At 47.4% G+C, this 27,398-nt stretch overlaps 2 protein-coding genes across 5 annotated transcripts in view; one reads left to right on the top strand and one right to left on the bottom strand.

Moving 5' to 3' along the window:
* Positions 1 to 25,810, top strand: part of MTHFD2 (methylenetetrahydrofolate dehydrogenase (NADP+ dependent) 2, methenyltetrahydrofolate cyclohydrolase) — a 34,811-nt gene extending 9,001 nt beyond the window's left edge. Inside the window, exons 4-8 of one of the 4 annotated variants that reach the window (XM_015561515.1) lie at positions 1,794 to 1,946; positions 2,516 to 2,623; positions 3,505 to 3,742; positions 19,158 to 19,165; positions 25,798 to 25,810. In XM_015561515.1, coding sequence (XP_015417001.1) covers positions 1,794 to 1,946; positions 2,516 to 2,623; positions 3,505 to 3,725 — 482 coding nt within the window. In that variant the 3' untranslated portion in view covers positions 3,726 to 3,742; positions 19,158 to 19,165; positions 25,798 to 25,810. Of the gene's footprint in view, positions 1 to 1,793; positions 1,947 to 2,515; positions 2,624 to 3,504; positions 3,743 to 4,076; positions 4,203 to 5,648; positions 6,155 to 19,157; positions 19,166 to 25,797 lie in introns of those variants that run through there. The other 3 variants (XM_006760020.2, XM_015561513.1, XM_015561514.1) reach the window with 3 other exon arrangements.
* SLC4A5 (solute carrier family 4 (sodium bicarbonate cotransporter), member 5) overlaps positions 7,293 to 27,398 on the bottom strand; it is a 104,248-nt gene continuing 84,142 nt past the window's right edge. The window contains exons 16-27 of the mRNA XM_006760019.2: positions 27,203 to 27,261; positions 24,587 to 24,787; positions 22,799 to 22,912; positions 21,516 to 21,677; positions 20,346 to 20,524; positions 19,073 to 19,145; positions 16,738 to 16,806; positions 15,719 to 15,892; positions 14,025 to 14,180; positions 12,379 to 12,463; positions 11,273 to 11,340; positions 7,293 to 9,200 (exon numbers count right to left, since the gene is read on the bottom strand). Of these exons, the coding sequence (XP_006760082.1) occupies positions 11,306 to 11,340; positions 12,379 to 12,463; positions 14,025 to 14,180; positions 15,719 to 15,892; positions 16,738 to 16,806; positions 19,073 to 19,145; positions 20,346 to 20,524; positions 21,516 to 21,677; positions 22,799 to 22,912; positions 24,587 to 24,787; positions 27,203 to 27,261 (1,307 nt within the window). The 3' untranslated portion in view covers positions 7,293 to 9,200; positions 11,273 to 11,305. The remainder of the gene's footprint in view (positions 9,201 to 11,272; positions 11,341 to 12,378; positions 12,464 to 14,024; positions 14,181 to 15,718; positions 15,893 to 16,737; positions 16,807 to 19,072; positions 19,146 to 20,345; positions 20,525 to 21,515; positions 21,678 to 22,798; positions 22,913 to 24,586; positions 24,788 to 27,202; positions 27,262 to 27,398) is intronic.

The following is a 27,398-nucleotide window of genomic DNA, read 5'->3' as shown; positions in this document are numbered from 1 at the left end:
GGGGGAGGAGGGAAGGTGTAGAGCCTCCTCCTGGTAGTTAGCTTTAGGTACTCCCAGGTGTGAGGAAGCAACCAGCCCCACAGGCATGGAAGCTACGCGCCGGCTGTGTGTGCAGAAGGCAGGGCAGCCGCTGGGAGAGCTGGTGGGAATCCAGGTGTGGCCCACGACATCGGCCAGAGCCTCCCCCAGCCTCGGCTCCCTCAGCCTCGTCCAGGACGCCTGCTCCTGTAGCCAAACCCGAGGCACTGACCCAGGAGCCCACTCCACTGGCTTCCTGGCCCCTCAGACGAGGGCACTTTTTTTGTTTATCCTTTCTCAAGGACATTTTTTCCATTGATTTTTAGAGAGAATGGAAGGGATGGGGAGAGACAGAGAAAAACATCGATGTGAGAGAGACGCATTGATTGGTTGCATCCCACACGCACACACCCCAACTGGGGCCGGGGATCGAGCCTGCAACTGAAGAAAGTGCCCTTGACCAGTAATCGAACCAAAGACCCTTCAGTCCGCAGGCCGACGCTCTATCCACTGAGCCAAACCGGTTTTGGCCAGAGAGTGAATTTTTTATTAGATATGGGGCAGACCTACTCAATGAGAGGAAGCAGAGTTTGCCACCCTAAGATGCAGCTTTTTTAAGCTGGTTATTTTCAAGAAACAAAAGACTCAAGGTAAACCTTTGACCTTCCCTCTAACTGCCTAAGGGAATTCAGATCGAGGTCCTGCTCCGGGAAGGGAGATAGCATCACAGGGACACGAACAGGTATGATAAGCAGAGAGAAGGCTAGCAAGCCCCTTTAATCAAAGTCTTCTCTGTGTCCCAGTTGAAGAAGGTCCAACCAACATTTATTCACCAAACATTGGCTTTTCCATGTGAATTACTTTCCAGTCCCCAACCACAACCCCTTTTCTCCTTCGCTCAAAATTGTATATAAGCCTTAATTGCCTAATCTGTCCTGGGTCTCATATTATTTTTCTTTCTTTTTCTTTTATGAGAGGAGAGAGAGAGGAAACATCGATCAGTTGTCCTACTTGGTTATGCATTCATTGGTTGATGCTTGTGTGTGCCCTGGCCAGGGATTGAACTTGCAATCTTGGTGCGTTGGGATGACACTCTAACCAACTGAGCTACCCAGCCAGGGCCAGTGTCATATTATGGAATCCCAGGATATACATACATAATAAATTTGGACATTTTCTCCTGTTAATCTATCTTACGTTAATTTGATTATTAGCCCAGCCAGAAGAATCTAGAAAGATAGAAAGAAAAATAATTTTTCCTCTCCCACATCAGAATACCAATGACTCCATGATTTGACCTTGAGATCTTGATACAAGGAACAGTGCAGGGGAGAGTTATACAAGAGGAATGGGCTTCTTTTTTTAAAAAAATATTTTATTGATTTTTTACAGAGAGGAAGGGAGAGGGATAGAGAACTAGAAACATCGATGAGAGAGAAACATCGATCAGCTGCCTCCTGCACACCCCAACTAGGGACGTGCCTGCAACCAAGGTATATGCCCTTGACTGGAATTGAACCTGGGACCCTTCAGTCCGCAGGCCGATGCTCTATCCACTAAGGCAAACCGTTTAGGGCAAGAGGAATGGGCTTTGATGCTGGCATTTGGCTGTGCTTGCTGTGTCCCTTCTGTGCAGATGGAAGAAGGAAATCATTGAGGCACGTAGAGGCAAGTTGTAGAAAGAGCAGGTTTGCAGGACAAACCAGATAAGCTGGAGGCAAGCAATAGTAACTGTGCAACAGTGACCGAGGCCCCTGGTCTGACCTCTTTTTCAGAGCACATAGATGAGAGGAAGATCTGCAACGCTGTTTCTCCAGACAAGGATGTCGATGGCTTCCATGTCATCAATGTGGGGCGAATGTGTTTGGACCAGTATTCCATGTTGCCGGCTACCCCCTGGGGTGTGTGGGAGATCATTAAGCGAACTGGTATGTCTGTTAGTATTATGAACGTAGTACTTGCAGATGGTAGAAGAGTGAGAACTCCCGCCCATGACCTCTAGGCTGACTCCCCAGAGCATTTCCAGCAGTCACCTATGACTGTTTGTTTTTTTAGTTTAATTTTATTGTTGACAATATTAAGAGATGTCTCCCATCTTCTCCCTTATTGACCCGCTCCACCCAACCCCCACCCCACCCCAGGACTTCTCCATGCTATTGTCTGTGCCTACGACTGTTTTAGCTACTTAATCCAGAAGCCTCAGAGAAGGAAACTTTAGTAGTGGTGGTAGTGCACATTTATGTAACGTTTTGTAGTTTACAAAATGTTTTCTTTAGCCTTGAAGCGATAGGGCCAATTGACTGAGGCAACCAGCTTGGGACTTCCTTCATTATTATAATTAGATTCACATCCTAGGCCATCTGCCTTCTCCTTTGGTGCCCTAAGACAGTCTGGCATTGCTTTTAAATATATTATTTTTTTAAATAATTCTTTATTGTTGAGAGTACTACATATGCCCCGTTTTTTCCCTCATTGACCCCCTCTGTGTGTTTAATAGGCATTCCGACCCTAGGGAAGAATGTGGTTGTAGCTGGAAGGTCCCAAAATGTTGGGATGCCCATTGCAATGTTGCTGCACACAGACGGGGCGCACGAACGCCCTGGAGGTAAGCGAAGCGCTTTTGGAAGCTGTCTTCTCCCCCACAGAGGCCTTCAGAGGCTGTCCTGTGGACCAAGTGTTCACTGTGTCAAACATCCAAGGAACATTGTCTTTGTTTGCATTTGTTGTAATGTTGTTAACAGATATTTGGGGTATAATCTTTGTAGGAGAAGCTGTACTCAGTGTCACCTGATAGTTTATTTATATTCATTTATTATGGAACTAGTTCAGAAATGGATAAGCCTCAAAAATTTAAGTTTTATAAGTATAAGCATGGTTGTAGGTAATTAGAAATTTTCAGTGATGGCTTTGATAGTTGGAGTTAGGAGACCACTCTTTTTCAAAGTTATAGTATCCTGTTCTGTGTCATTTGATAGAAAAAAATCTTTGACCATTGCAAAGGATTGATGTCATATGACTCTAATGTGTCATTATGTCAAATTCTGTTCATTTGTTTGAGAAAAAGCCTCAAATCAGAGTTACCATGTGTGATTATCATAATATGGACCTACATGATTACATCAGGAACAATGGCAAAACTAAATATTTCTAGCAAACTTAAAAAATAACCCTTGAGTAATTCTAGGGATATTTTATTTAGGAAAGGTAAAATTCTTGAAAAACTGTTATTAAACAGGCTAAAGAAGAAATCTAGTTATATATGACTCCAAAGATTAGAGCTAGGACTAACTAACAGGTGAAAGTTACAAGAAATTGAGTATTAATTAAAACAAAAAAAAGACAATTGGCTGTCCAGAAAATATGGCACATGAATTAAGTCAATTATTTCCTCAGAGATGTTGAATTTCTACAATGGTTTGCCTAGTTGACACCTACTCCAATCCCAGCTTTGATTCAGAAATCAAGACATTTAATTTTAATTCACAGGTGATGCCACTGTTACGATATCGCATCGATACACCCCCAAAGAGCAGCTGAAGACACATACCATTCTTGCAGATATTGTGATCTCTGCTGCAGGTAAGACCACCAGGGAAGGGGACGGAAGGACATCAGGAGATGGGCCTCTTGCCTTAGAACTTGCCTGCTTCGCTGCCATTCCACTCATTCTTACCCTAGGATGCCACCATGAGCTGCCTACAAAATGAGGGAAGAGTTGTGCTTGGTATAGTGGTTTCTGTCATTTCATCATAGACTTGATGGATGAATGTTATGTCTATAGTCTCAAAGGATTTCTATTTACTATATGAAGTTTAAATGTTTCCTTGGTTAATGGTTCTTGTAGGTATTTATAAAACAAGCTAACTAGTTCTTCCAGGTCTCTTAAAATTGAAATTAGATAAGAATCTGACAGGCAGCCCTAGCTCGTTTGGCTCAGTGGGAAATCAATAAAAATATTTAAAAAATAATAATAATTTAAAAAATTTAAAAAAAGACTCAGACAGGCGTTTTCAGATGTTTCAGTAGGTGATTGATCATTCCTGTCTCCATTTCCCCAGGCATTCCAAATTTGATCACAGCAGATATGATCAAGGAAGGAGCAGCCGTCATTGATGTGGGAATAAATAGAATTCAGGATCCTATCACTGCTAAACCCAAGTTGGTTGGAGATGTGGATTTTGAAGGTAAATAGTATAATTTAAAAAAATATATAAAGTCAATAAATACTACCATTAATAGACATTTAGGACTAATCATTTACTTTTTCTTATAAGTTTTAAACTTGTGTTACTCTGGTAATATCATTTAAAAGGCTTTCAACAAGAATTAAGAGAAATGTTTTTTCAAGTTATAGACATTCTAGAATTATTTTAGTTTATGTCATAAGATTATGGACAGTAGGTATAAACTTTTCAGGGAATTGTTTTTCCTTAGGGTTATTTCATAATTAAAACAACTTCAAGACTTTTAACAAGTCTGAAAATTTAATGAAGTGATTTCCCTAAACCACTGAGTCTCCTAAAAAGTGTTACAGATTTCTCATTTTAAGAGGGGATCCCAGACCTGGAATGTTAAAACAATCCAGGAAAAAGCCATGTTCTTGAAAATTTGGCACTTACTAGTACTGTAGACATCTCCTTTCAGTTCTTAAGACCCAAGCCTAGGTAACCAAGTGTTTTTTCTTTAAGATTGAGTTAAAGACCTGGCCAGGTGCTCACCAGTTGGTTAGAGCAGTGGTCGCCAACCTTTCAGACCTCATGGACTACCAGTGGTCCACGGACCACCGGTTGGCGACCACTGGGTTAGAGCATAGTCCCTATACACCAAAGTTGCAGGTTCAATTTCTGGTCAGGGCACATACAAGAAGCCACCAGTGAATGCATAAATGAGTGGAACAACAAATACATGTTTCTCTGTCTCTTCCCTGTCCTCTCTCTCTAAAATCAATTTTAAAAGATTGGATTAGCCAAAACCGGTTTGGCTCAGTGGGTGGAGCGTCGGCCTGCGGACTGAGAGGTCCCGGGTTCGATTCCGGTCAAGGGCATGTACCTGGGTTGCGGGCACATCCCCAGTGGGAGATGTGCAGGAGGCAGCTGATCGATGTTTCTTTCTCATCGATGTTTTTAACTCTCTGTCTCTCTCCCTTCCTCTCTGTAAAAAATCAATAAAATATATTTAAAAAAAAAAAAGATTGGATTAAAAAATCTTGCTTCTTTCCAGAAAATTGCTTTCCTTGGTATTTTGGGCAAACAGTATGAATAAATATCGTATATAAATAAAGTAAAATTAAGAAAATGTTGTAGGCAGGTATTAATTGAGGTAATGTTTATGGTAGACCTCCCCTACAGTCAACCTACTGAGTTGTTTCTTTTTAAGTAGATTGAATATGGAGGAAAGTGTGGCTGGTAGATTACAGGTGATTCAGATGTATAAATATTCCTTGAACAACTTGGCTTAATATGTGCATGTTATTTTGTTAGTATGTTCAAAGGCCTTTACTCTTGAGTGATTAGATGTGATTTTTATGAGTTTGAGATTTATGAAGGTGCTTATGTATATTATTGCCCCGCCCCCCCATGCTTCCATGATATGTTAAAATACATACATGTCCTTTGTCATGATTAAAGCAGTCTGCTGTCTTGTTTCTTCTATATAGAAGTCCGGAAAAAAGCTGGCTACATCACTCCAGTCCCTGGGGGTGTTGGTCCCATGACCGTGGCGATGCTAATGAAGAATACCCTTATCGCTGCAAAAAAGGTGCTGAGGCTTGAAGAGCAGGTGGTACTGAAGCCTAAAGAGCTTGGAGTGGCAACTAATTAACGGGCGTGTCTTCTGGGTCATGAACGGTACTCCACGCCAGTTCAGGAGGCGAAACAGGTCGATAGAAATGCAGCATCTCTTATTTATTCTACTGACATGGTTTTAAACAGGGCTTTGTATTTATTGAAAGCTTAAGTGGGTGGATGCTTGTGCACATAGCTCTCCCCAGTGCCTCACCAGGGATCGTGCCATTATCATGCTGGGTCATGTGATCTGGCCGTAAGAGGAGCCATTAGCCTGGTGATTGCATGGGGGACACTCCCATTGAGAAGGGCTGCTTTACTTTGGCGGACCACCTCAGTTACAAATTGCCTTTATTTTATGTGTGTTGCCATTCATGAGGTCCTCTTTTGGTTTTCTGGGATCGAAAGGCTTATTTTATACATAATTCACGTGTATTGTCATTTGGTTTTTCCTATATCCTTAAACTTTATTGTTAATTTTTTTGTACTGTTGGGGAAGTCTGTATGGTTTCTTTAGTAGATCTTGAAACCTATTTTTGAAAAACAAAACTTGGGCTTGATAATCATTAGGGCATTTGTATACAGATGCAACTGCCTTTTCCACCAAAGAATTGTCGGCCTGTTGCCTGCTTTCTCTGATGCACCTATTGGCTTTCCCCAATAGGTTTTTGAGAGCTTGAGTTAATATTGAATTTAATCAGACTTTCTGATTAATTTTTTTTTGTTTTATTTTGTTTTTTAAATAAAACACTCTGACTAGTATGAAACGAGTTTCTGAAATACTGTATCTAACTGCTATTGGATTGTCTTAGTTGTGACCTAACCATAGTTAAGTTTTCTCATTGGATGTAATTGATCTAGCTATTTCTGTAAGTGGCAACACCCACTCCTGTGCCTTAAACAAAGTGGTTTAAAGAGCTGTGGAGAAACCAGCCTGGTCCATTTAATCTTACATCCAACAGGTGTGCCAAGCCAGGATCTTAATCGGTAAGATTCATTTAAGTGGTTAATGTTCTGAGTATTTTCTAAACCATGCATTCAGTTTACACATTGTTCAGTTTACGAAGAACTTGATGTGCTTCCCAAGTTTCTCCTCTCTCTCCCTCTCTCTCTCCCCCCCTCCTCTCTCTCCCCTTCTCTCTCCTAAAAACTCTCTCTCTCTCTCTCTGTGAATTTTTGTAATTGATGACAGATTGGAAGGTATTGCACATTTGGAGGCTAGGATAGGTCCCACCAGGACTGGGAATTCTGGCCCTTGCGCAGGCAGAAGCAGCTGCTGCTCCAGGCAGCTTGAGGCAGACAGAGAAAGGAGAACAATGGGGAGTTGACCTATTCCCTCCTGTTCCTCTGCCAGCTGCCTTTATTCCTTTGATGATTTTCTGGAGATGAAAGAAGATGCTAGTTTGTTAAGAGATGTTTTTTGTAAGTGAGTCGCTAGTGTCCATAAGCCATGCCTGCTGACTCACCTACATTATTAAACATGGAGCAAGATGAGCAGACAGGATTACATTTTATTGAACTGCAGTTACAAGCAGAAAAATGTACTGACCTGCATGGAGAAGTAACATGTCAACCTGTTAAAAGCTATCAACATTAAAATGTTCATGTATATACAACGTATAAATGACATGTGAGGTGAAAATTACAGTGATCAGTTTACAGAACAAAAAAATTAACATTGTGGTTTTTCAGTTTGTTTGATGAATCAAGCACATTTACTCCTGAAGCCATAACATTTCTACAGTTCAGTTTGGATGGAGTGCTATTGAAAATCAGCCAAGTTTTAACAGTGAAATGTTAAGGGTAGGTTGTTAGCTCCCCCAGGATAGGAACAGGTAAAGAATTTATACTTAAACTCAGGTAATGGTTCTAGATTAGTGAGCAGCTAAGTAATTCAGCTGCTATCAGAAGTAACAGAGGTTTAGAGCTTTACCTCTTGGCAGTATCCCGTGGAAGGGAGCTCTGAGACTTAATTTAATAAACAATTGAGAGCTTTCTGTGGACCAGTCACTGCACTAGGCTTTAGGAATTACAGAGACATTTAACTGTTCTGTTGACTCAAGTTGTCAACAGTCTAGTGTCATTTGTCTAAAAAATAGGAAGGAATAAAGAAAAAGCACCTGCATTTGTCATCTTGAATAAATTTAGTAACAAATCAAAGTGATTTACTCAAGATCCAAATCCCAGTTGTTTTATGTCAGATGCATTGCGGCTATTAGGCACATAGTAGTAGTTAAATGAAAACATGGTTGGTGTTTGCTAAACATGGATTAAAGATAAAGACCGATCTTGTTCCTTGAGGAAAGGATTTGCGTCATTAACAATGGGTTTCAATCCACCCAACTTGCTTCCAATCATTCCTTTAAAGCATTAGTCTCATATTACAAAGTTATACTCTTCCAAAATTTGACATCAGCTCTGCCTAACTGCAATGTTCATGCGAATGGGAGTTTGACTTTGGGAATCAGGAAGGTCCTGCCTACAAGTCCAGAAATTTGATTCTGGGCATGAAAAAACAGTGATGTTCATTCAAAGGATCATTGTGTTGATTTAACATGGTTTGAGGTTTTATTCTAACAAGAACTTTTATTTTAGAAATATTTATGCACTCAAATCTGTTGGTTCTTTCATTTACAGACCTTTCAGTCACACTTCTGTGCTGGAGCAAGGCCCATAATGCAGACAGTTCAAGCTCTTGTATGATCCTTAGCAAATGGAATGAGATGGAGTGGAAAGATAGGACTTTTAAGTGTTTCCTAATATGCAAAATTGCAAGATGAATTTTTCAGCCTTGCTCTACTGAAGTGTGGGTATTTTAATAGTTCTTTCAAAATCATCTAGACACTTTAAAATCTAACCTTTAAAAAAATTCTCAACTGTTAATTTATTTTCAATAAAAATGGACTATTGCACCTTTAACCACAGTTTTGGGAGGTAAGCATTTTTTTTTTTAAATTTCAAAAGAAATGTTATAATTTCTATGCTGACCTGTATTTTAAAATAATGTATAACATGTTGCTTTCGTTGTTGCATAACTACAAAGGAAGGGGAGATTTTGCACCTAAGTAGTACTTTTCATCGACGGATTCCCAGTTTTTCATCAGCTGGAATAATTACTCTGTTTGTTAAATAAGGAAACGGGCTCGAGAAGTTCAGGGTTGTGGCCCAGACCCTCACGATGAAGACTAAACCATGCCCTCCCTCTGCCCCCTCTCTGGGGACGCTGTGTCCTCCTAGAGGGAGGTCTCGCCGACAGCGTCTCTTCCGTACATGTCCATGTCTGTGAAGTCACAGTCTGACTCCATCTCTATCTTCACCTGTGGCACCATGAACACTGGCCTCTGAGAGTAGTTGAAAGCAGGTGAAGCTGGACAGGAGATTTTGAAGTGCAAGGTGATGCTGAACGAGAAAAAGGGGAGCATGGTTTATCTAGTGTTGGGTGTTTGTTGTGCGATCCCCCCAGAGCAGGGCTCTAATGCAGATAGTTCTCTTTTCTTATGAAATCTGAACACATCACAGCAACTAGCAGTATCCTATCTGCTTGGCCTTCAGCTGTAGACATTACTATTCTTGCCCTGTGTCAACCTATTCATATTGCTGCCAAAGTGAACTGTCTGGATCACAAATCTGTCTGGTTCCCCACTTAAATTTTCCCGTGGTTTTCCAGTTCAAAACGTAGCATCCGAGCACCTTAGCACACGGGCTCCTGTGCTCACCCTCCTGTTTACTTGTAGTTTGACGGCTCCATCCTTCCCTGCGTTCTTTGGCCTGAGTGTGTGTTTTTTCCAATGGTATTTCTGGTCTGTTCTCGTGCCTGGAATGCCCTTTTTTCTCTTTTCCTCACTCTGTCTCTAGTGCAGTGGTTCTCAGCCTTGGCTGCACATTAGAATCATTTGGGAATCAGTATTTTTTTTTCCAGAAATCAGGATTTTAAAAAGATTCCAGGTGATTTTAATGGGTAGCCAAGGTTGAGAACCACTGCACTAGTGGCTAGTGGACGCCTGTGTATCTTTCCCAGGTGCTCCAGGTAAGGCAAATCGGCCCTTACACCGTTACTCCATTGTTCTTGGCACAAAGTGCTGGGTGTCCCTGTCCACATGCCCTTCTGTATCCCCAGGGCATAAGCATCCTGCCTGGTAGCTTATGATGCTAACCTTTGTTAAATTAGATCATGTTGCTGAGCCTTTTTCTTCATTGAAATGGAATCCTGCTACTTGGTGGTCTCTGCCTTCACAGATGTGGTAAAACACCCGTGTAGTTGGGAGGTGCCACTGCCAGTTACCAAATCTGTCCCGTGCTTTGTATAATTTAACAAGGTGTTTGAAATGCCCTATCTTGGTCCAAATTTTCTCTCTACTAACTGAACTCGGGGCAATTAGAGATTCAATTTAGTGTAGGCTAAAGTGAAAGCAAATCAGGGTGGACAGATTGCTCTTCTAACACGTTTATATGTAAAGGTCAGCGGCTAAGGGTAGAAGAGCCTGGCTTGGGGAGGTGGGGTGAGACGGCAGGCGGAGATGTACTTGGGCATGTGACACTCCTGGGCTGGAACAGCCCTGGGCCAGCCGCTGAGGGAGGCCAGTCCTGATGACGTGTCTTTTCAGCTGGGCATGTGATAGCAGTTCTGACTTACAGCTCAGAAGATCCCGTATGTGTTTCTTAAACCCCTTGAGAGAATGCCATGTGAGTAGGGGGTTATCTGCCTCCAGACTTTGGGTAGCCCGTGCCTTCCCTGTTCGACCCAGTACCGAGGGATTTCTGCCCAGTTTAGGGCACAGTGTAAGAGTGGGACTGGCCCTGCCAGCTTCCCCAGTAACAACCGAGGCCCACTCGCCTGCCTCTGAATTGTTCTTTTCCACGTTGGAGCCCCTTTGTTTTCAGCCATCAGGTAGCCCGGCTTTCTGCACGGGTGGCTCTCATTGAGATCAGGTAGGAGCCACCTTGTTGGCCTGGGGCTCCTCGAAACCAGGTCTTGAATATTTTCTGGACTGTTCCTGTCTCCACCTGCTCTTTAGTTAGCTTTCCTTGATACGCTTTCTGACCTGCTAATTAACCACGCTGCTATTTGATTGCACAGCGTAGTAGGTTACCCGATGCTTGGACCCTTAGCGTTCCCTTAGCCTGGCTGTCCATAACAGACAGTACTTAAGCCATATCTGGTTTTCCTCTGTGTTGTTTTCTGTTTTTCAGTATTTTCCATTATCGTTTTACCTAATATTTTATATTAATTTCCTCTTGTAAACTTGAATACCTTTGTGTGTTGTAATCATGTTTTTATGTCAATAAGAGGACAGATTTGTTACTGGACACCCAACGATCAGGACTGACAGCCTTTCTGTCCTCGGTGGACCACAAAACAAAGGCCTTTTACTGAGACACTGGCTAGGCCGGGAGATCCTAGTCCCTCAACCTTCCTGGCCATTGTTTAGTTTCTTATCCAACACCCAAGGAGTACACTTCACGGCTGTTACCTTCGATCAGGTTCTGAGTCACTGAAGGAAGAATCAGAATGAGTAACTCCAGCTGGAGGATCTTTTTCCTGGCAGGAAAATTAAAATGTCAGATGTGGAGCAGGTTTGAGGACTCCACTGGAGGAGATCCTTTTTCCAGTGCTTCCCCTACCCATTTTGTCTCCTTTCTATTCTCTGGTCCCATGGCCAACACTGCACAAGAGGGATTCAGGGCTCTCGCTAGGATGTGTGGGTTAGTTATTCCTTCATTAAAAGGCTCAGCCGGGTTAGGTGGGTGGGGAGGGCCAGGGAAGAGCGAGAAAGGGTGATAGAATCATACAAAGAGGAAGTGGGGAAACAGAAAGTCGAAGTATCTCTGATGGAGGGTGTGATGGGAAGCTCTTGATGGGGCTGGCAGGATCCCTAACATGGTCTTTGAGGAAAGTGGCAAGCTCTATATTAGGAGCAACAGGGTCTGGACTCGGGTTGGGATCTCAAGCTGTCTTGTCTCAATGATGGGACTTTGCCAATAGGGAGCTGAGGCTGGGAGCGGGTAAAGGTAGCAACAATCCCCCAGGATCTTCATGAGCAACGCGCATCCCTCCCAGGAAGCCTCCCTTTCAGCGGGTGGAAGATGCAATTTGTACAGAATCAGCCCAACTACTGTGACCTAAGCTATACTCCAAATGTGATGCTACCTGTTTTGCTGAAGGACAACTCACTGGGCCAGCGTGGCTCAGTGGGTGAGCAGCCTAGGAACCAGGAGGTCACGTTTTGGTTCCCAGTTGGGACACATGCCTGGGTTGTGGATTCAATCCTCCCCCTTCCCCCCACCCCTGGCGGCCCCCATCACCACCACCATGTGTGGGGCATGTAGGAGGCAGCCAGTGAATGATTCTGATGTTTCTCCCTCTCTGAAATCAATAAAAATATATTAAATATGTAAAATAAAGGACAACTCAGTTTGGATTTGAGCTCTCAATCATCTCAGCAATCACCAAGGAATGGTCTGCCTAGCACAGTGGTCCTCTAACATCTAAGACCACCAGATGCCCTGAATTAGAGATGGAAGTTCCTTGAAGCGGAGGGTTAGTAAGGAGGAGAGAGACGCCATGTGTTTTACTTACTGGAAATGCAGTGGATACCATTTTGGGGATCTGTTTGGACACTTTCCATGGGAATCTTTATAACGGAGGGAGGAGGGAACTGGGGCTGGAGAGAAACAGTGGGAAAAGCTGATGAACACCAATACAACAGCGCTGCCTTTCTGGCCAAAATGGGAAATACATGCATCCACAGTGTGCAAAGTGCCATCCTCGCCTCCAGATGTGTGTAAAATGAATTTGTGTAAATTGAATCCCGTTTTCACATTGACTATATCATGTAATCCAGAGGTTTTTCCCCAACCCTGGAATAGTTCGGGGCACATGGTAGCCATTCAAGTATTTATTGAATGAATCTGAAAGAATAGTATTTGTCTTTAAAAGGCACTTCGACTTGGTTTCCTTTGTTCTTAGAACCTATCTTTGAAAATTGTCTAAACCATCAACGAAAAACATGAGTGAATGATGGGCCTCTTCCCTTCCTGGACGAGGATAGTAATTGAGGACCAGGGGAGTTTGGGGCCCTCACTTCCATCAGAAGGTGGTTGAATCAACACCAGTCAGCCAGCAAGGATTCACCTAAGAAGAGTTTTGACCTGCAAAAGGCAAGATCACTAGGAGAACAGTACAAGGATGATGCAGGGATGTGGTTTTGGGTCAAACTGGGAGAAAGGGAGCCAGGCCTGGTATTAGATGTCATGGGCAGCTTGGTATACTGGAATGGCCAGATGCAAAGTCAGGAGTGACTGTCTTAATTCCCTCTAAGGTATTCAGCTGTATGTCCATCTTGGGTGAATCACTTCCCTTTTGGGGGACAGTTACATCATCTGTAATGAGCACTTGAACTAGACGATCTTTCTCCCCACCATTTTGTGACTCACTGTAAGTTCTGGACTGGCTTCTTGTCTGTTGACTCCCTAAGTGTTTGGGGGGTGGGATGGGAGGAGAGTGGGAAAAGGGAGGAGTGGTCAGGGCAACCCAGTGGTTGTGGGCATCTGGGGAAGGGAGCCATTCTCAGTGAGGACTGGGCCTCTTCCCCACCTCCCGCCCTGACACCCTAGGGGCAGGACTGAGCAAACCTTGTCCCCGTCCTGTCTGTCCTGGAGTCCAGTCTCCTAGTGAGCTCCCATCGGAACCGCCCCAGCCCTGCCACCCGCTCCATTCTTTGGAGGTCAGTCCTTAAAGACGCTGTGATGGAGCCAGGCTTTGCCCTGTTCCCTTAGGGCAGTGGTTGGCAAACTGCGGCTCCCGAGCCACATGCGGCTCTTTGGCCCCTTCAGTGTGGCTCTTCCACAAAATAGCAACTTCTGCACATGGGCCACGAAGTTTCAATCGCATTGTACATGCGTGCCCGCACATGGTATTTTGGGAAAGAGCCACACTCAAAGGGCCAAAGAGCCACAGTTTGCTGGCCACTGCCTTAGGGGACTGCACTGCTGTTGATAATGGCCAACGTTTCCCTGGGTGGGGGCTCCTTCACTCTGGCCACCCCGAGGATGGTCACAGAAACAGACAAGCTCTCAGCCCCCAGACTAAGATTAGCAGAAGCCTCGGCCCATCCTGGACTGGGTCGCTGCAGGCCGCCTGGGAAGCCACCCCATCCCGGCCCTGGCTGACGTGGAGGGAGCCTCTCAATCTCCCCCCCAGGCCCAGCCTCACATCCTCCCCACCTCCTTGTCACTGTCCTCATGGGCCCCTTTCCTTCTCTTTTTCTTCTTATTCGTCTCCTTTTTCTCCTTCTCTGGGAGGATGTTGTCGATCCAGGCCAGATCGTGCTGGGAGAAGACGAGGTCCAGCAGCCTTCGGACAATGATGAGGCCCAGGATCTGCAGTGGGAGTTGGGAGAAAATGGAAGGCTCAGGTCCCCCAACTTGGGCACAGTCGTTCCCCCTCAGCAGCCATGTTCAAGGATGTTTTCTGGTCAATGTCTTTGGAGCCATCTCGAAGCTCCCACAACCATTATTCACCAGCTGCCCACCTTGGACCCTGCCTGGCTTTCCCCAGTGGCAATGCCTACCTGGAACCCATAGGGACAGCGCCTGCGATGGCTGAGGTGGGGAGCCAGTGGCAGCCATGGTCGGAGAACTACAGTTATTCGTTAAATTGGTGGTCCTCAAACTTAAGCTTGCATCAGATCACACACTGCTGGGTGCTGGGGGACACTAATGAGAAGCCTGGGTCCAAAATCACTTACGTGGAGCCCCCCAGGAGGGCACATTCAAATCCTACTCCTGTCCTCCCTCTGCCCCGCTCCAGCCCTGCAGGCTGTGGGGCCCACCCGGGCCTGGGGCCACTTCTCTGTGATGGGCTTATCTAGGAGCCTGAGGCAACATGTTTTTGTTTTTTTTCTTTTTATTTCTTATTTTGGAATACTTTTAAACTTACATAAAATTTGCCGAAATAGTCACAGAACTCTAATGTCCTTTCCCCAAATGTCATGTTAATGACATTGGACTTTGAAGTTCTTTATCTCTGATTCTAGCTCTTCCCACTCCCCAGTTAGCTTCTCAAATTCAGTTAGTTTGAATGATGAAAGGGTTTCTTGCTTTTTTTAAAAAAATATATTTTTTACAGGGAGGAAGAGAGAGAGATAGAGAGTCAGAAACATCGATGAGAGAGAAACATCGATCAGCCGCCTCCTGCACATCCCCACTGGGGATGTGCCCGCAACCCAGGTACATGCCCCTGACCGGAATCGAACCCGGGACCCTTCAGTCCGAAGGCCAACGCTCTATCCACTGAGCCAAACCAGCCAGGACCCCACTCTATTCCTTTGTCCATCCCACCTCATCTGAATCGCATTATCCTGGAGAAGTCAAGGAATTTGCTCAAGGTCATGGCGCTGACAAACGGCAGAGTCCGGATCAGAACCCAGGGAGGCCCAAACCCAAAGCTTGTCCTCTTCCTCTTCGCTTACCCACCCATCTCACATTTGCAGGGAGCTTCATCCTACGGGCTGAAGCTCTATCCACTGAGCCAAACCAGCCAGAGCAAAAGGGTTTCTATTTAGCAAGATCTACTTCTGCACTTGGTTTGAATGTCAGCAGCGGGGACCTTAGCCTCCTTGTCACATTTGCCCAGCTTCGCCATCCTGCCCCAGCGCGGGGGTGGTTGAGTGGCGTTTGCACTCTCGCTGAGCTCTGCCACCTGAGTGGAGTGGAGGTGGGAGTGCGAATGGTCACTGCAGGGTCTGACCACTGCACAGACCACCTTCGCTGCCCTCCTCGTCATCTGCCCCACCCCAGCTGGCCTGGATTCACAGCTCCAGTCTTGTTCTGTGCCTGCCTGACCAGTCAGGCCATCAGGGAGGAGGAAGCGAGAGTGGACCTCCAACGGGAGGGGAAGCCAGCCCCACCGCACTTACCATGACCGGGAAGATGATGGCGGCCACCGTGGACTTGAGGATCCAGAGCACGGCCAGGCAGAGGATCTGCACCAGAGTGAAGAGGTGGATCCGGCGCAGGGGCACGTGCCGCAGGAAGGCGTGGTCCGGCTGGTGCTTGGCCGGCATCAGGAAGAGCTTGCAGCGTTCCCAGAACTGGGGAGGAGGCAGAGGCTCAGCCAGCAGTGAGGGCCGGGAGCCCTGCTGGGGGCTTGGGGTGGGGGAAGCGGTGCTGCCTCATAGAAGGGAGCTCTTGGTCAGGCGTTAAGGACGCACAGAGAGAACTGGAAGTATCAGAGGACATCCAGTGAGATCTTATACAGCAAGAGCTCAGGGAAGGGCTTGGGCCCTGGGGGAGGGCTGGGCCCTGGAACTGGCCACAGACGAATACCATCCACAGCCAAAGAAAATGCAACTTAATTGCAACACAAGTAATTCAAAACATCCTGGTATATCATGGTAAATAAAGAACAAAACAAGCCCGGCCTGTGTGGCTCAGTGGTTGAGCATCCACCTATGAACCAGGAGGTCAGGGCACATGCCCAGCTTGCAGGCTCATCCCCAGTAGGGGGCGAGCAGTAGGCAACTGATTAATGATTCTCATCATTGATGTTTCTAGGTCTCATTCCCGCTCCCTTCCTCTCTGAAATCAACACAAATATATTTTTTTAAAAAAAGAATGAAACAAAGTGTGTTCTTCTGCCAGAGTTGCCCTAGAGAAGTCAGAGGTGTAGTGAAATGCTCCCTGGAGTCAGCCCCACCTGGGTTTTGAATGCTGGGCCTCAGTTTCCTCATCTGTAACATCGGTATCGGAGGGCCTACCTCTACAGATTTAATGATATCACACCTATGAAGTGCCCGGTATAGTTATTTACTTGGCACATAGTAAATGGTAGTCTTATTGTTACCATTATTCTTCCATTGAACTGGGAAAGCGAGCATTTGGGGTCTTGGTGACATGGAGCCAGACTTAGAGCGCTGACCCCATGGGGAGGCCTTACCTGGATGCCATTCAGGGAGGCCACGCCCATGTAGAGGAAGACTCCGTACAGCACGGGCATGGGGATGTACTGAAATGAGAGAGGGGAGCAGAGCTTTGGCCTGAGTCAAAGAAAATGCAACTTAATTGCAACACAAGTAATTCAAAACATCCTGGTATATCATGGTAAATAAAGAACAAAACAAGCCCGGCCTGTGTGGCTCAGTGGTTGAGCATCCACCTATGAACCAGGAGGTCAGGGCACATGCCCAGCTTGCAGGCTCATCCCCAGTAGAGGGCGAGCAGTAGGCAACTGATTAATGATTCTCATCATTGATCAGTTGAGAATGATCAAAGGCTCAGGCCTTTGTCTGGGGCAGGCTGTGGGCTGCCCCGTTCTGCATGAAAGTGCCTGCCGGTCACAGAGGCAGCCTGCCTGCCCCGGCTTCCCCCAGGCGGGAGGAGCTGGTGTCTGGAGGACCTGAGGGTCTGAGAGCAGGTCTGGGGCTCTTCTGCTGCCTTCTCTAGCTGGGTGGCCCGTCCAGTGTGCAGTGCTCCCCCAGCCTGGCCCCCAGCTTTGGGCCCTGGAGAGCCATGTGGCCTGAAGACATAGCTTCTGGAACATGGGAAAGCTCCATAGAAAGGCCCCTGCTTATTCCTGTCTGTCTCTTCCCACTTCAAGTCCCCGCTGAGGGCCCAAAGCTGGGCTGCTCACCTTGTAGGGAGCTGGGGGCCTTTAGTGAGAGACCTACATCAGCACCTCCTAGAATTGCTATTGACATCTGAGTATTTAGGAAGAAAGTAGCAGAACAGCCCAAAGAAACCAGCATTTCTGTTTCCTAAGCAATGAATACCAAGTTCTCCTTTTTTTCTCATGGGAAAAGCATTTAACATGCTTGTAAAACAGGGCATAATGCCATATGTTTCTCTCTCATCAATGTCTCTAGCTCTCTGCAGCACTCTCTTCCTCTCTGTGAAGAATCAATAAAATATATATTAAAAATTAAAAAAAAAGAAAGAAACAAGAAGAAAAACAATGTACATGCCAACCACCACTATTCACCAACTCACCACTAGTGCTCACAGGTAGGGTGCTTACTTTTTCAACAATGGGATCATATCATTGGACTGTCCTGTAGTCACCATTATGACTCTTTAGAAGCCTTTTGAGGTATTTCTCCACGGTCTCTCTAAGCTGTGTTTCTACTTTCCTTTCACTTTAGCTGCACATGCGGCTCGCCACCATGAACCAGGCTGCCCTGCTTCACTCCCCGGGGTTTTGTGTTGGAGCATGTGACGTGGGAGAACTAAAGTACCATGCCCAACAGTTAGATACCATTTCAGCAGGTCAATAAATCTAACCAAACAAACGTCCTCTCTCTTAAAAGAAATTAGACTGTTCATTTTTTGAACATAAAGCATGGCTTGGACCCATATGCTGTAAACCTAAGAGATTTGAGCTGAAAGAAAGGAAATGTGGGGCCATGGCATCCTTCCGTTTGTACACGGTTTGGGAGATGTTTGCTGAATTATGAAACAAGGCAAAAATGTAAAGGAACAACACCAGTTCTCAAGCTAGAAATACTTTCCATGGCAAAGGAATCCATTAACATCGTGGCTCTTGCGTTTTTGTTTTTCATACCGTCACCCTGAATGAGTCCTTTGAGATATTCATAGGGGGAAATATCTGCATAAGATTGGGGCAGCTACAACCAGGATGAACTCAAGACAGCAAAGTCTTTGTGGGCCGTGATTATGGGAAAGGGCCACTGATAGGTGTTACGGGAGGAACTGTGTCCCCAGAATTCATGTGAAGTCCTAACCCTCAGGATCTCAGGTGAGGACACACTCCAAAGGGACTCCCGTTTGATTTCGTCTCTTCCAGCTGCTCTGGAGGGACATGAGCAAGAGGAGCTTCAGACTGAGTTGGAAAAGTCACTTGTGTGCCCAATACATGTGAGACAGAAACGCAGGAAACAGGCCCCACGAACACGTAGAGAAGCCTCCCTGCAAGCTTTAAAGCAAGGAGGCCTCTCGTGAGCCATAAACACAGCAACATGGACACACAACCAGCTCAGGAAGCTCCTGATCTAAGCGAGGGACCTTGGCAGAACTTTCTGAGGGAAGCGTTTCACAGAAAGGTGAGGTGGACCCTGCGCGGGTGGGTAGAACAGCGAGGCCGACTGCTGCTGCTGCTGATACAATTTTCCAGAAAGCAATGATGATGATGAAACATCTCTTAGGCCTAATAGAATCCTGCCTTTTTAGGGGCCATGTGGGACCCTGCCCCACCTTTGGGGCATCAGGCCAGTGGTTTCCCAGGCAGACAGGGTCCTGGGGAGGGTGCAGGGCCTCACCTTCAGGATAGGAGCCAGGAAGACGGAGATTCCCGTCAGGATGAAGACGATGGTGCCGGTCACTCTCTGTTCCCTGGCAGAGAAGAGCACATGGTCAGGTAGACTGGGAGATGCTCCATGACCATTTCATGACCCTCTGTGGGCACCTCAAGGTTATGGCCAAGGCCCTGGCCTCTGCCTTGTCCCCCCATTCCAGAGAGTAAGCCTGCTGCTCAAGGCCCAGCTGAGCACACATACGAAAGAGAGGGAGCCCGGCAGAGGCGAGGGTATTCTGTAGGGGTGTTGGGAGGTTGTCCAGTGCAGTGACTAATAGTGGGGGTGCTTGAGCCTGATAGACTTAGGCGGGCTCTGCCCCTTACTAGTTGTGTGGCATCAGGCCCTAAATGTCTTCACCTCAGTAGAAGAGAGATAATGGCACCACCTGGGGGCTGGTTGTTGTGAGAAAGAAATGGGATATAAAGTGCTTCTTACCTCTGTCCTTTGAGTACAATAAGATCCCACATTTGTAGGGCACGACTAATGAGGATTGGGGGGAGGGGGCTTGGCTGCTGGCGGAGCAGGTGTGACCGAGGGGCAGGAGAGCATGTGGGTGTTCCCGTGTGTGCCCAGGTCCAGACATGGCGCAGGTGGGAGCTGGGGGCTCTGGGGTCTGGGAGGGGACCCTACCTTGACCAGAGAAGTCTCACTCTGGGCAGAATGGGCAAGTGGGGTCTCCTGGGGCAGTGGGGAAAGCTCTAAGGACAACCACTTCTGAGAAGGCCAGTGTGTGGGGTGGGCTCACCCCGGAGAACCTCAGAGGGGGAAGGTGTGCTTCTGTGTCTGAAATAGATCAGGGACCTGACATGGACATGAGAGGAACTGAGGTGACAGGAGTGGGGACGGTCCAGAAGGCTCTCTGAGGGAATGGAGATCGAGCCCCACAGGAGGGCTTTGGGGGACTCTGAGGGCAGGGTTTCTTGGAGAGGAGGCAAAGGGACAGGTCAGACGTGGCCTGTGGGGCTTTTGAGGGGCCCATATAGGCGAGAGCTGAGAGTGCGGATACAGGCTATGGTGGTGCTTGGAATCCATTGAGACAAAAAGTATCACTCAGAACTGAATTTTCATCTCCCTCCTCACTCCCTTCAGAAATACCACTGCTCTCCATGTGGCTCCTGAGCTGTCAGAGCCGGGGCCCCTTTTGCGCAAATACCTTGATGGTAAAATAAACCTGCTTCCCCTCCCCGAAACTGACCACTCCTGCTCAGGGGGTCCCCAGGCCCAGAGCCCCACCTACCTGACCCCCAGGAACTGGGGCTGCTCCCCTGGGGCACTGGTCTCCGTTTCCATCTTGAGGCTGTCGATGTGGGCAATGGAGATGACGGTGGCAGCCACGTACCAGGGGAGCCCCATGAAGGAGCACAGCGCCATAAGGATGCCCACCCAGAACAGGTCCAGGTGGTAGCCAGCAGCCTTCTGCAGGGGCAGAAGAGGAGAAGTCTAGGAGCCTGTTGCTGACAGGGTGGGGGTGAGACAGAAATCTCCCTGAAGCAGTCATTTGGTGGAGCATGGTTCAGGGCTCCCCTTGACCTTCTAGAGCAGCGGTTCTCAACCTGTGGGTCGCGACCCCTTGGGGGGGTTGAACAACCCTTTCACAGGGGTCTCCTAAAACCATCCTGCATATCAGATATTTACATGACGATTCATAACAGTAGCAACATTACAGTTATGAAGTAGCAATGAAAATAATTTTATGGTTGGGGCACAACATGAGGAGCTGTATTTAAAGGGTCAGAAGGTTGAGAACCACTGTTCCAGAGAGAACATGAGGGGCTGCCATCCTGCAGGGCTCAGGCTCATCAGCCTCAGGGTTTGGCGAGCTAGGGAAGGGGCGCAGGTGAGGGAGGGGAGGGGTGTTCAGACTTGAAGACGCCCTGGGCTTGAGTCCTTGGGAAGAAGAGCTCCTACGAGTGGCCACAATGTCTCTGCAGTTCCTGGATGGGGTCCTGGCGGGGACAGGCCCTAGACCAAACCTAGAGAGGTCCAGACTGGGGTGGGGGAGAGGGTAGCCTGAATCTCCCCAGACCCAGAGGCAGGGAGGGGAGCTGCAGGAACCAGAAGATGCCCCTCTGCCTCATGGTTCTGGGTCAAAATCCCGTTAGCATCTGCTCTGACTCCCAAGGCCACTGTCAGGAACAGAGCTGGAGGGTCTCCTTGGGAGAAGCAAGGTGCCCAGTGGCCCACGCTGGACTTGGTCCTGGTCTTTGGATTAAGTCACTCTGGCCCTGAGGGCCTTACTGCATTTGCAGGTCACATTTCTCCCCCACACCAGAACTCAGTCTTCTGGCCTCATATATTGCTTCAGAAATGGCTCAGAATTTTGACAGATTCACCATCTGTCCCCTTAGTTCCTTCTGACTTTGTGGAATGCGGGAGGTTGTGCCCCTGCTCCTAGCTCCAGCCTTACCCTCAGCTTGTTTTCCTTCCGGTTGACGATGACAGCTGTGATCTGCTGGTCCATGAATATCAGGATGGTCACCAGCAGGGCAGGCAGGATGCTCGCTGGGTACACCCACCATGGGTTCTTCCCAAAAGGGGCCACGAACCAGCCTCGGTCTGCCCTTGTGGGCTAGTGGAGCAAAGAGAGAGGGTCCTTTCCTCTCTCCCTTGTCCCAGTGCACTTGCCACCCAGGGCCCCCCTCTCCCTGCCTTCCTGCCTCCCCCTGGGGCTCTTTTCAAGTGCAATCTTTTCCCTTAAAGACATGACACCTGCAACTTTAGGACAAAGAGAGCCTAAGGCAGACAGATTTGGGAAGGACCCCATGTCTTCCTGTCTTTGGAACCAAGGGGATCAGTGTGGCAGCTGCCCAGGGTTGGTTAGGAAACGGGGTGGTGCATAGGCAGAGGGTGTTGGGAGGGAGCTTGGAGCCACCACTTAATTGCAAACTAAAAAGATGCAGAAATGAGGCCCAACAGGCAAGAATAAAGAATTTGATGGGCCCACTGCCTGATGCTCTCCTTCCAGTCACCTGTCTGGGGAGCATTAGTACACAATTGTCTGTAAAACACTGAACATCAATGCATATTGAGAATAAGGGGTTATCTATGCTGTGGTTTAGTTTTTGTTTTACTTAAGAGAAAGAGGTGCTTTGATTTTCAAGACCAACACCAGTTTGATGGGCTGTGCTTAAGCTCCCTAGGAGAACCTTGAAGTGATATTGTGAAGTTCAAGCCCTCAAAGTCAGGAAGGGCCAGTTCTGGAACCCGTACCTCCCAGCCCCATACAGAAGAAGGGTGCTCCTCGGGAGGTAGTGGGACTCAAGCTTAGCTACAAGAATGGCACAAACTGTGGACTCTGGGGGATTTCTGAAGCAGTGGCTCTCCTGATACTGGTCTGGGACCACACTTTGAGAATCACTGTTCTAAAGGGTCATTTTCAACAGAACCCAGGCGACCAAGCTGCAGGCTGCCAACAGTCAGGGAATTGTAGGCCCTCAAGTGGCAATCAAGGGCTTCAGCTAGATCCCATCACCTCCCCACTCTGTGGCCACACAGTGGGGTTTCGTTGTGAATATGGCCCCAGCCCGTCAGCTCAAAGGATCTCCCCTGGGCGGCTGTTCTGCTCAGGCAGGGTGGAGCATGCACAGAGAACCCGCAGGGTCACTTGGCTGAGCGTCCTGACAGTCGGATCAGTGTAGAGGGGACCAGATCTGCAGCCGGTGAGCAGCAGAGCTACTGCCCAGAGCAAACCTTGATGACACTGGGCACATGCAGCTTGGGGGTTTCCAGCCCGAAACAGGCATCGATTCCACAGAACAACAGGATGGAGAAGACAATGGAAAAGTCAGCTACCAGGGCCCGGATCTGCAAAAAGATGAGCAAGTGATTGAAAGAGCCACCCACCTGCAGTGGATCTAGTTCCCAGGCAGCAAAGAGGAGGATGGTTACGAGAGTGGGCTTGACCTAGGCTCGGCCCTCACTGGCTATGTGATCTTGGGAAAGCATGTCATCTCTCAGAGCCTTGGTTTCCTTATCTGTTCAATGAGGAGAAGGATAGCAACTACCTCATTGGCATAAGTGAGCCATGATGCATTCCAAGGGCTTGGCATTTATTAGTCCAGGTGGGAACTGTTGTTATGCACATGGCATGGCAGCCATTGCTGCCATCTTTTGGTGTGACAGGCTGAACTGCATCACCCAACAGTGCTGGTAAGGACAACGGCTCAACTCTGAAGAAAACCTTAGCTCCTAAAAATGTGTGACAGATTGTTGCTCTGCCACCCAGGCCCCTGGCTACCCTCAGACCTTCTTTCCACTAAGAGTCCGTGGCCTCTTGCTCCTCGGTTTCAGGAGGCTCATCCTAGGCCAGGCTCTGGACCTCATCTCCCTGCCCTCTGACCGCCCTTCCACACCACCGGCTACCCTGTCACCCTTTTTGTATCTCTTCAGAGACAGCAGTTTCCAGAGAACAATAGGGAAAGCAATTAGGAGGGGCAGGGGCAGGCTACGTATGGCACAATGAATTCGTTCCCTGTACCTCCTACTCCCCTTTAAAACGGGTATTAAAATAACATATGTAATTAATTTAGAACATTATGAAAAGAAACAAGATCTTAATAAATGGTGAGTTATACCATATTCATGGATCAGAAGATTCAAAATTTGAAGGTTGTCATTTTCCCCCAAATTGACATGTAGAGTCAATATAATCTTATCAAAACTCCAGTAAGTTTTTATTTTGGTGAAATTTAAGATGATTCTAAAACTTATTTAGAAATGAAAAAGGCCAAGGCATTATTGAAAAAAGGGTCAAAGAGGGAGAGGTTGGTCTGTAAGATATACAGACTTATTGTAAGATTGTGAAGATTGTGATATTGGCATACAAATAAACCAATGAAGCAGGATAAAGAACCTAGAAATAGACGCCACCATGTGTGAAATTTGATAAATGGCAAAGGAAGCATTGGAGAGCAGTGGGGGAAAGAAAGATTTTTTTAAAGTGCTGGAATAAATGGCGATCTATTAAAAAAAAGAGAAATACTATTTCATACTATATTGCAAAAGCAATTCTGATAGATTATAGATCTAATATGAAAGGAAAACAATAAAACTTTTAGAAGATAACATTAGAGAATATCTTCTGTCCAATATTTTCCTCGAGGAAAATTTTGATATATTTGATTGTAGTAAAATTAATAATTTCTATTAACAAAAAGATATCATTAAGAAAGTTACAAAGGCCAATAAAAGAGTGTGAGAAGATAGCTGCAACACATCAGAGAAGTGGACATTTAAAAACCACAGAGGTACTACTACCCAAAAAGGCTAAAGATAAAAGTCTGGCAATACCAAGTGTCATCAAGGGTCCTTAACAACAAGGGGGCCCAGCTCTCTGACTCCAGGTCTGCGCTGTTAACCTGAGAAACCTCAGTGAGCCAGTGCTGACGTGTCCATCCTGCGGGCGGGTCAGAAACTCTTCAGGGAGATCTTGTGAGCAGTCTGACTGTAGGCCCCCTTCTAACTGCAGGGTGAGCTTACCTTGGTAGGAAAATAGCGGCTGAATTTGAACTTTTTCAGGGTCAGGGTCATAGAGTACGTCCCGAAGAAAAGGATGAAGGACATGAGTGCCAGGTCTGGGATGAACTGGCAGGAATTCCCGAGCAGGCGGCCACCGTAGTTCAGACACTCCTTCTTGCTCAGCAGGGACCAGTCCAGCGCTGTGAGGTTAAGGGGGTTGTACTTGGAGACCAAGCACAGGAGAGAAAGGGTCAGGGCCATCCTCATGGGTCAACTGTGCCCCCTCATTCTGTCCCCCCCGGCCCCCCCTCCCGGCTCCCTGCAGTCCTAGGCAGCCCACACGCCCCTCCTGCTCTCTGAGGGGCCCGAGCCTTTCTGCCCCACGGCCCAGCCACAGAACGATGCTCCTGGAGGCAGGTTGCTTTAAGGAAGGACCACAGGAGGCTCCGGGGGAGAGTAGAAGCTGAGATGTGTTCTTACTTGTGTTCTAGGATGCACTGCTGTGTTCGCACGGAGGAAAAGCAGAGGGTGGGATGCCCTCCTCCTCCTCCTCCTCCTCCTCCTCCTCCGCGGGCCTTGCTCCCAGCTCAGCTCACCTTCCTGGAGTGTCTCACACGTACTCTTCCCCTTCCTATCCCTGTACACACCCTCTCACATATTGGGGCTCATATCCACCCTTGTTTGACCCTTCTTGGTCAGCTGCTTCAGGCACTTCCCCTTTTGGTGTCCCCGATGCCCAAAATCCAGGGCACGCAACCATTTTATATGTATAAATATGGAGGAATGTATATGATATATTCTTATGTATATTCCTATACACATATTTATATATACATACATATACAGTATATGTTCTTAACATATATATACATACATATAAGTGTACCTATGTGTACATATATGCATATATGTATATACCCACATATATATTCATATATGTCTCTAAGTGTAATAAAAGGAGAGTAATTTGTAATAAAATTTAACATATTTTTAAAAAATTTAATGTGTAAATTTCAGGCACGTACATAATGAAGTAAACAGATGCTTGCAGCTATAATGGATGTGTGGATAAGAGAAGCGTGGTGGTTTGCCATATGACAATGCCCCAATGAATTATGACTCCCTGTGTCCACGCTGCTTTGCGATGTGACACTGACAGCTCTCATCAAAAGGTGCAGTCTATTTCCCGCCCCTTTAAATCTGGGCTCCACGGGGCCCGCTGAGACCCACAGGATGGAGAGGAAGTGGCTCTGAGCAGGTTCTGAGCCGCGGCCTCAAGGGGCCTTAGCATCTGCTCTCACCCTCTGGAACCGGGAGGCCACGGTGCTGTGAGAAGGCTCAGGGCGGGAGAAAAACCCATGGAGAGGCCCAGCTGTCTGCTAATGCCAGGTGTCCCTGAATCACTGTAGCCAGTAAACACGCCCTCTGCAGGGTAGCATGCCTCTACTCTCCACTGGTCTGGCCCAACGTCTCTCTCCCAGCTCATCTCTTGTGGTTTCCGTGCACGACTCTCACCTCACACTGTCTCAGCCGATGGTTCACTCACTGTCCTGCACAGGTTTGTGCTTTCCCTCTTGTGCCCTTCTGTCTGTGCTGGTCCCTCGACTGGAATGGGAACGTACTTCTCTCTACAGAAGCCACGTTGCCGGCCTTTAAGCCCAGAGGGCATCCCAGGGTCTGCAGGAGGCCTTCCCCCCAGCTCGGGAGCGCACCTCGGCCTGTGTGGCACACGGTAGCTCTGCGTGTGCTGCCCGGGACCTTCCAGGTTCCTCTCCACGGGCTTAGGACAAGCAGGTCTGCGGGCAGAACCGGGTCGTTCCCACATGACTTCTTAGCCCTCACAGAGCGCACAGCACCTTGCGGATAACAAGTACTCAGACACAGGCGCTGGCTGATGCCACTCCTCCTCTCTCAAGATCAGATATTTGAAAAATCTTAGGTTAAATTGCCAACGGAGCCCTCGGCTACCTGTGCGGGGGTGACTGAAGGAGCGACCTTAGGGACATGAGAGGCTCAGGAATCTCCCCGAGCGCCAACCTACCCTTCACCTGGTTTCGGACTTCCCACCATTGGAGCCTGAATCTTTACGCATTAAATTTTTACAATAGACATTACATTTTATTATAAATTACTCTCCTTTTTTCCCTCCTAATAATGGGGGCTACCGCTCATTATTATTGGGAAAAGCAGGCCAGGTCTGAGGGCCTGGGGCCCCTGAGCACAGGACAGACCAGACACAGTGAGGAGGGGGCATGAATATGAAGTAAACAGGGAGGGGCCTGCATGTGGGACCTGGGGATCCCAGGTAGAAAGGCAGGAAGAGGTAGAAGGGTGGATGGGAAACTGTTCACAGCGTTGTTTATGCAGCCTTCTTCATTCCTCATGTCTACCGCCCTGGTGTGTCTGTGTGTGTGATATTTATGCACATACATCTTATGGAGTAAGGCATGTTATAAAAAAAGGGATTTTGACAGACTATACATAAAACTCACATGTGCACTGACAAGGCTCCACAGGGGACCCTGACGGGCAGCTGGGTTGACCTCTGCAAGTCTGGGTTGCCATAAGATGGCCTCAGTTTCCCAACTTTCCCACTCTCCCCACAAAGCTCGCAAGTGGTGAGAGGAAAGGACTTACCAGAGAAGTGTTGGTGTTTGGTGGCAGCAGGGCTGAGGCATTGAACCCGGTTATGTTCGCTGTGGGTGAGCGTAGGACATGGGGAGGGTCAGCAGCTCCTGGGCAGGGGGCCTGTGACCCCCCTCCCCGGCCCCCACTCTTCCCATCTTCCTCCAGACCCATAGAGCCAGGGATTGGCTTCTTTGTGAGGGCGGTT

Source organism: Myotis davidii, unplaced genomic scaffold (assembly GCF_000327345.1).
Source record: "Myotis davidii unplaced genomic scaffold, ASM32734v1 scaffold1477, whole genome shotgun sequence".
In the NCBI taxonomy this organism is placed as follows: Eukaryota; Metazoa; Chordata; class Mammalia; order Chiroptera; family Vespertilionidae; genus Myotis; species Myotis davidii.
The sequence above is the reverse complement of the archived record's forward strand: the minus strand, read 5'-3'. Positions and strand labels throughout refer to the sequence as shown.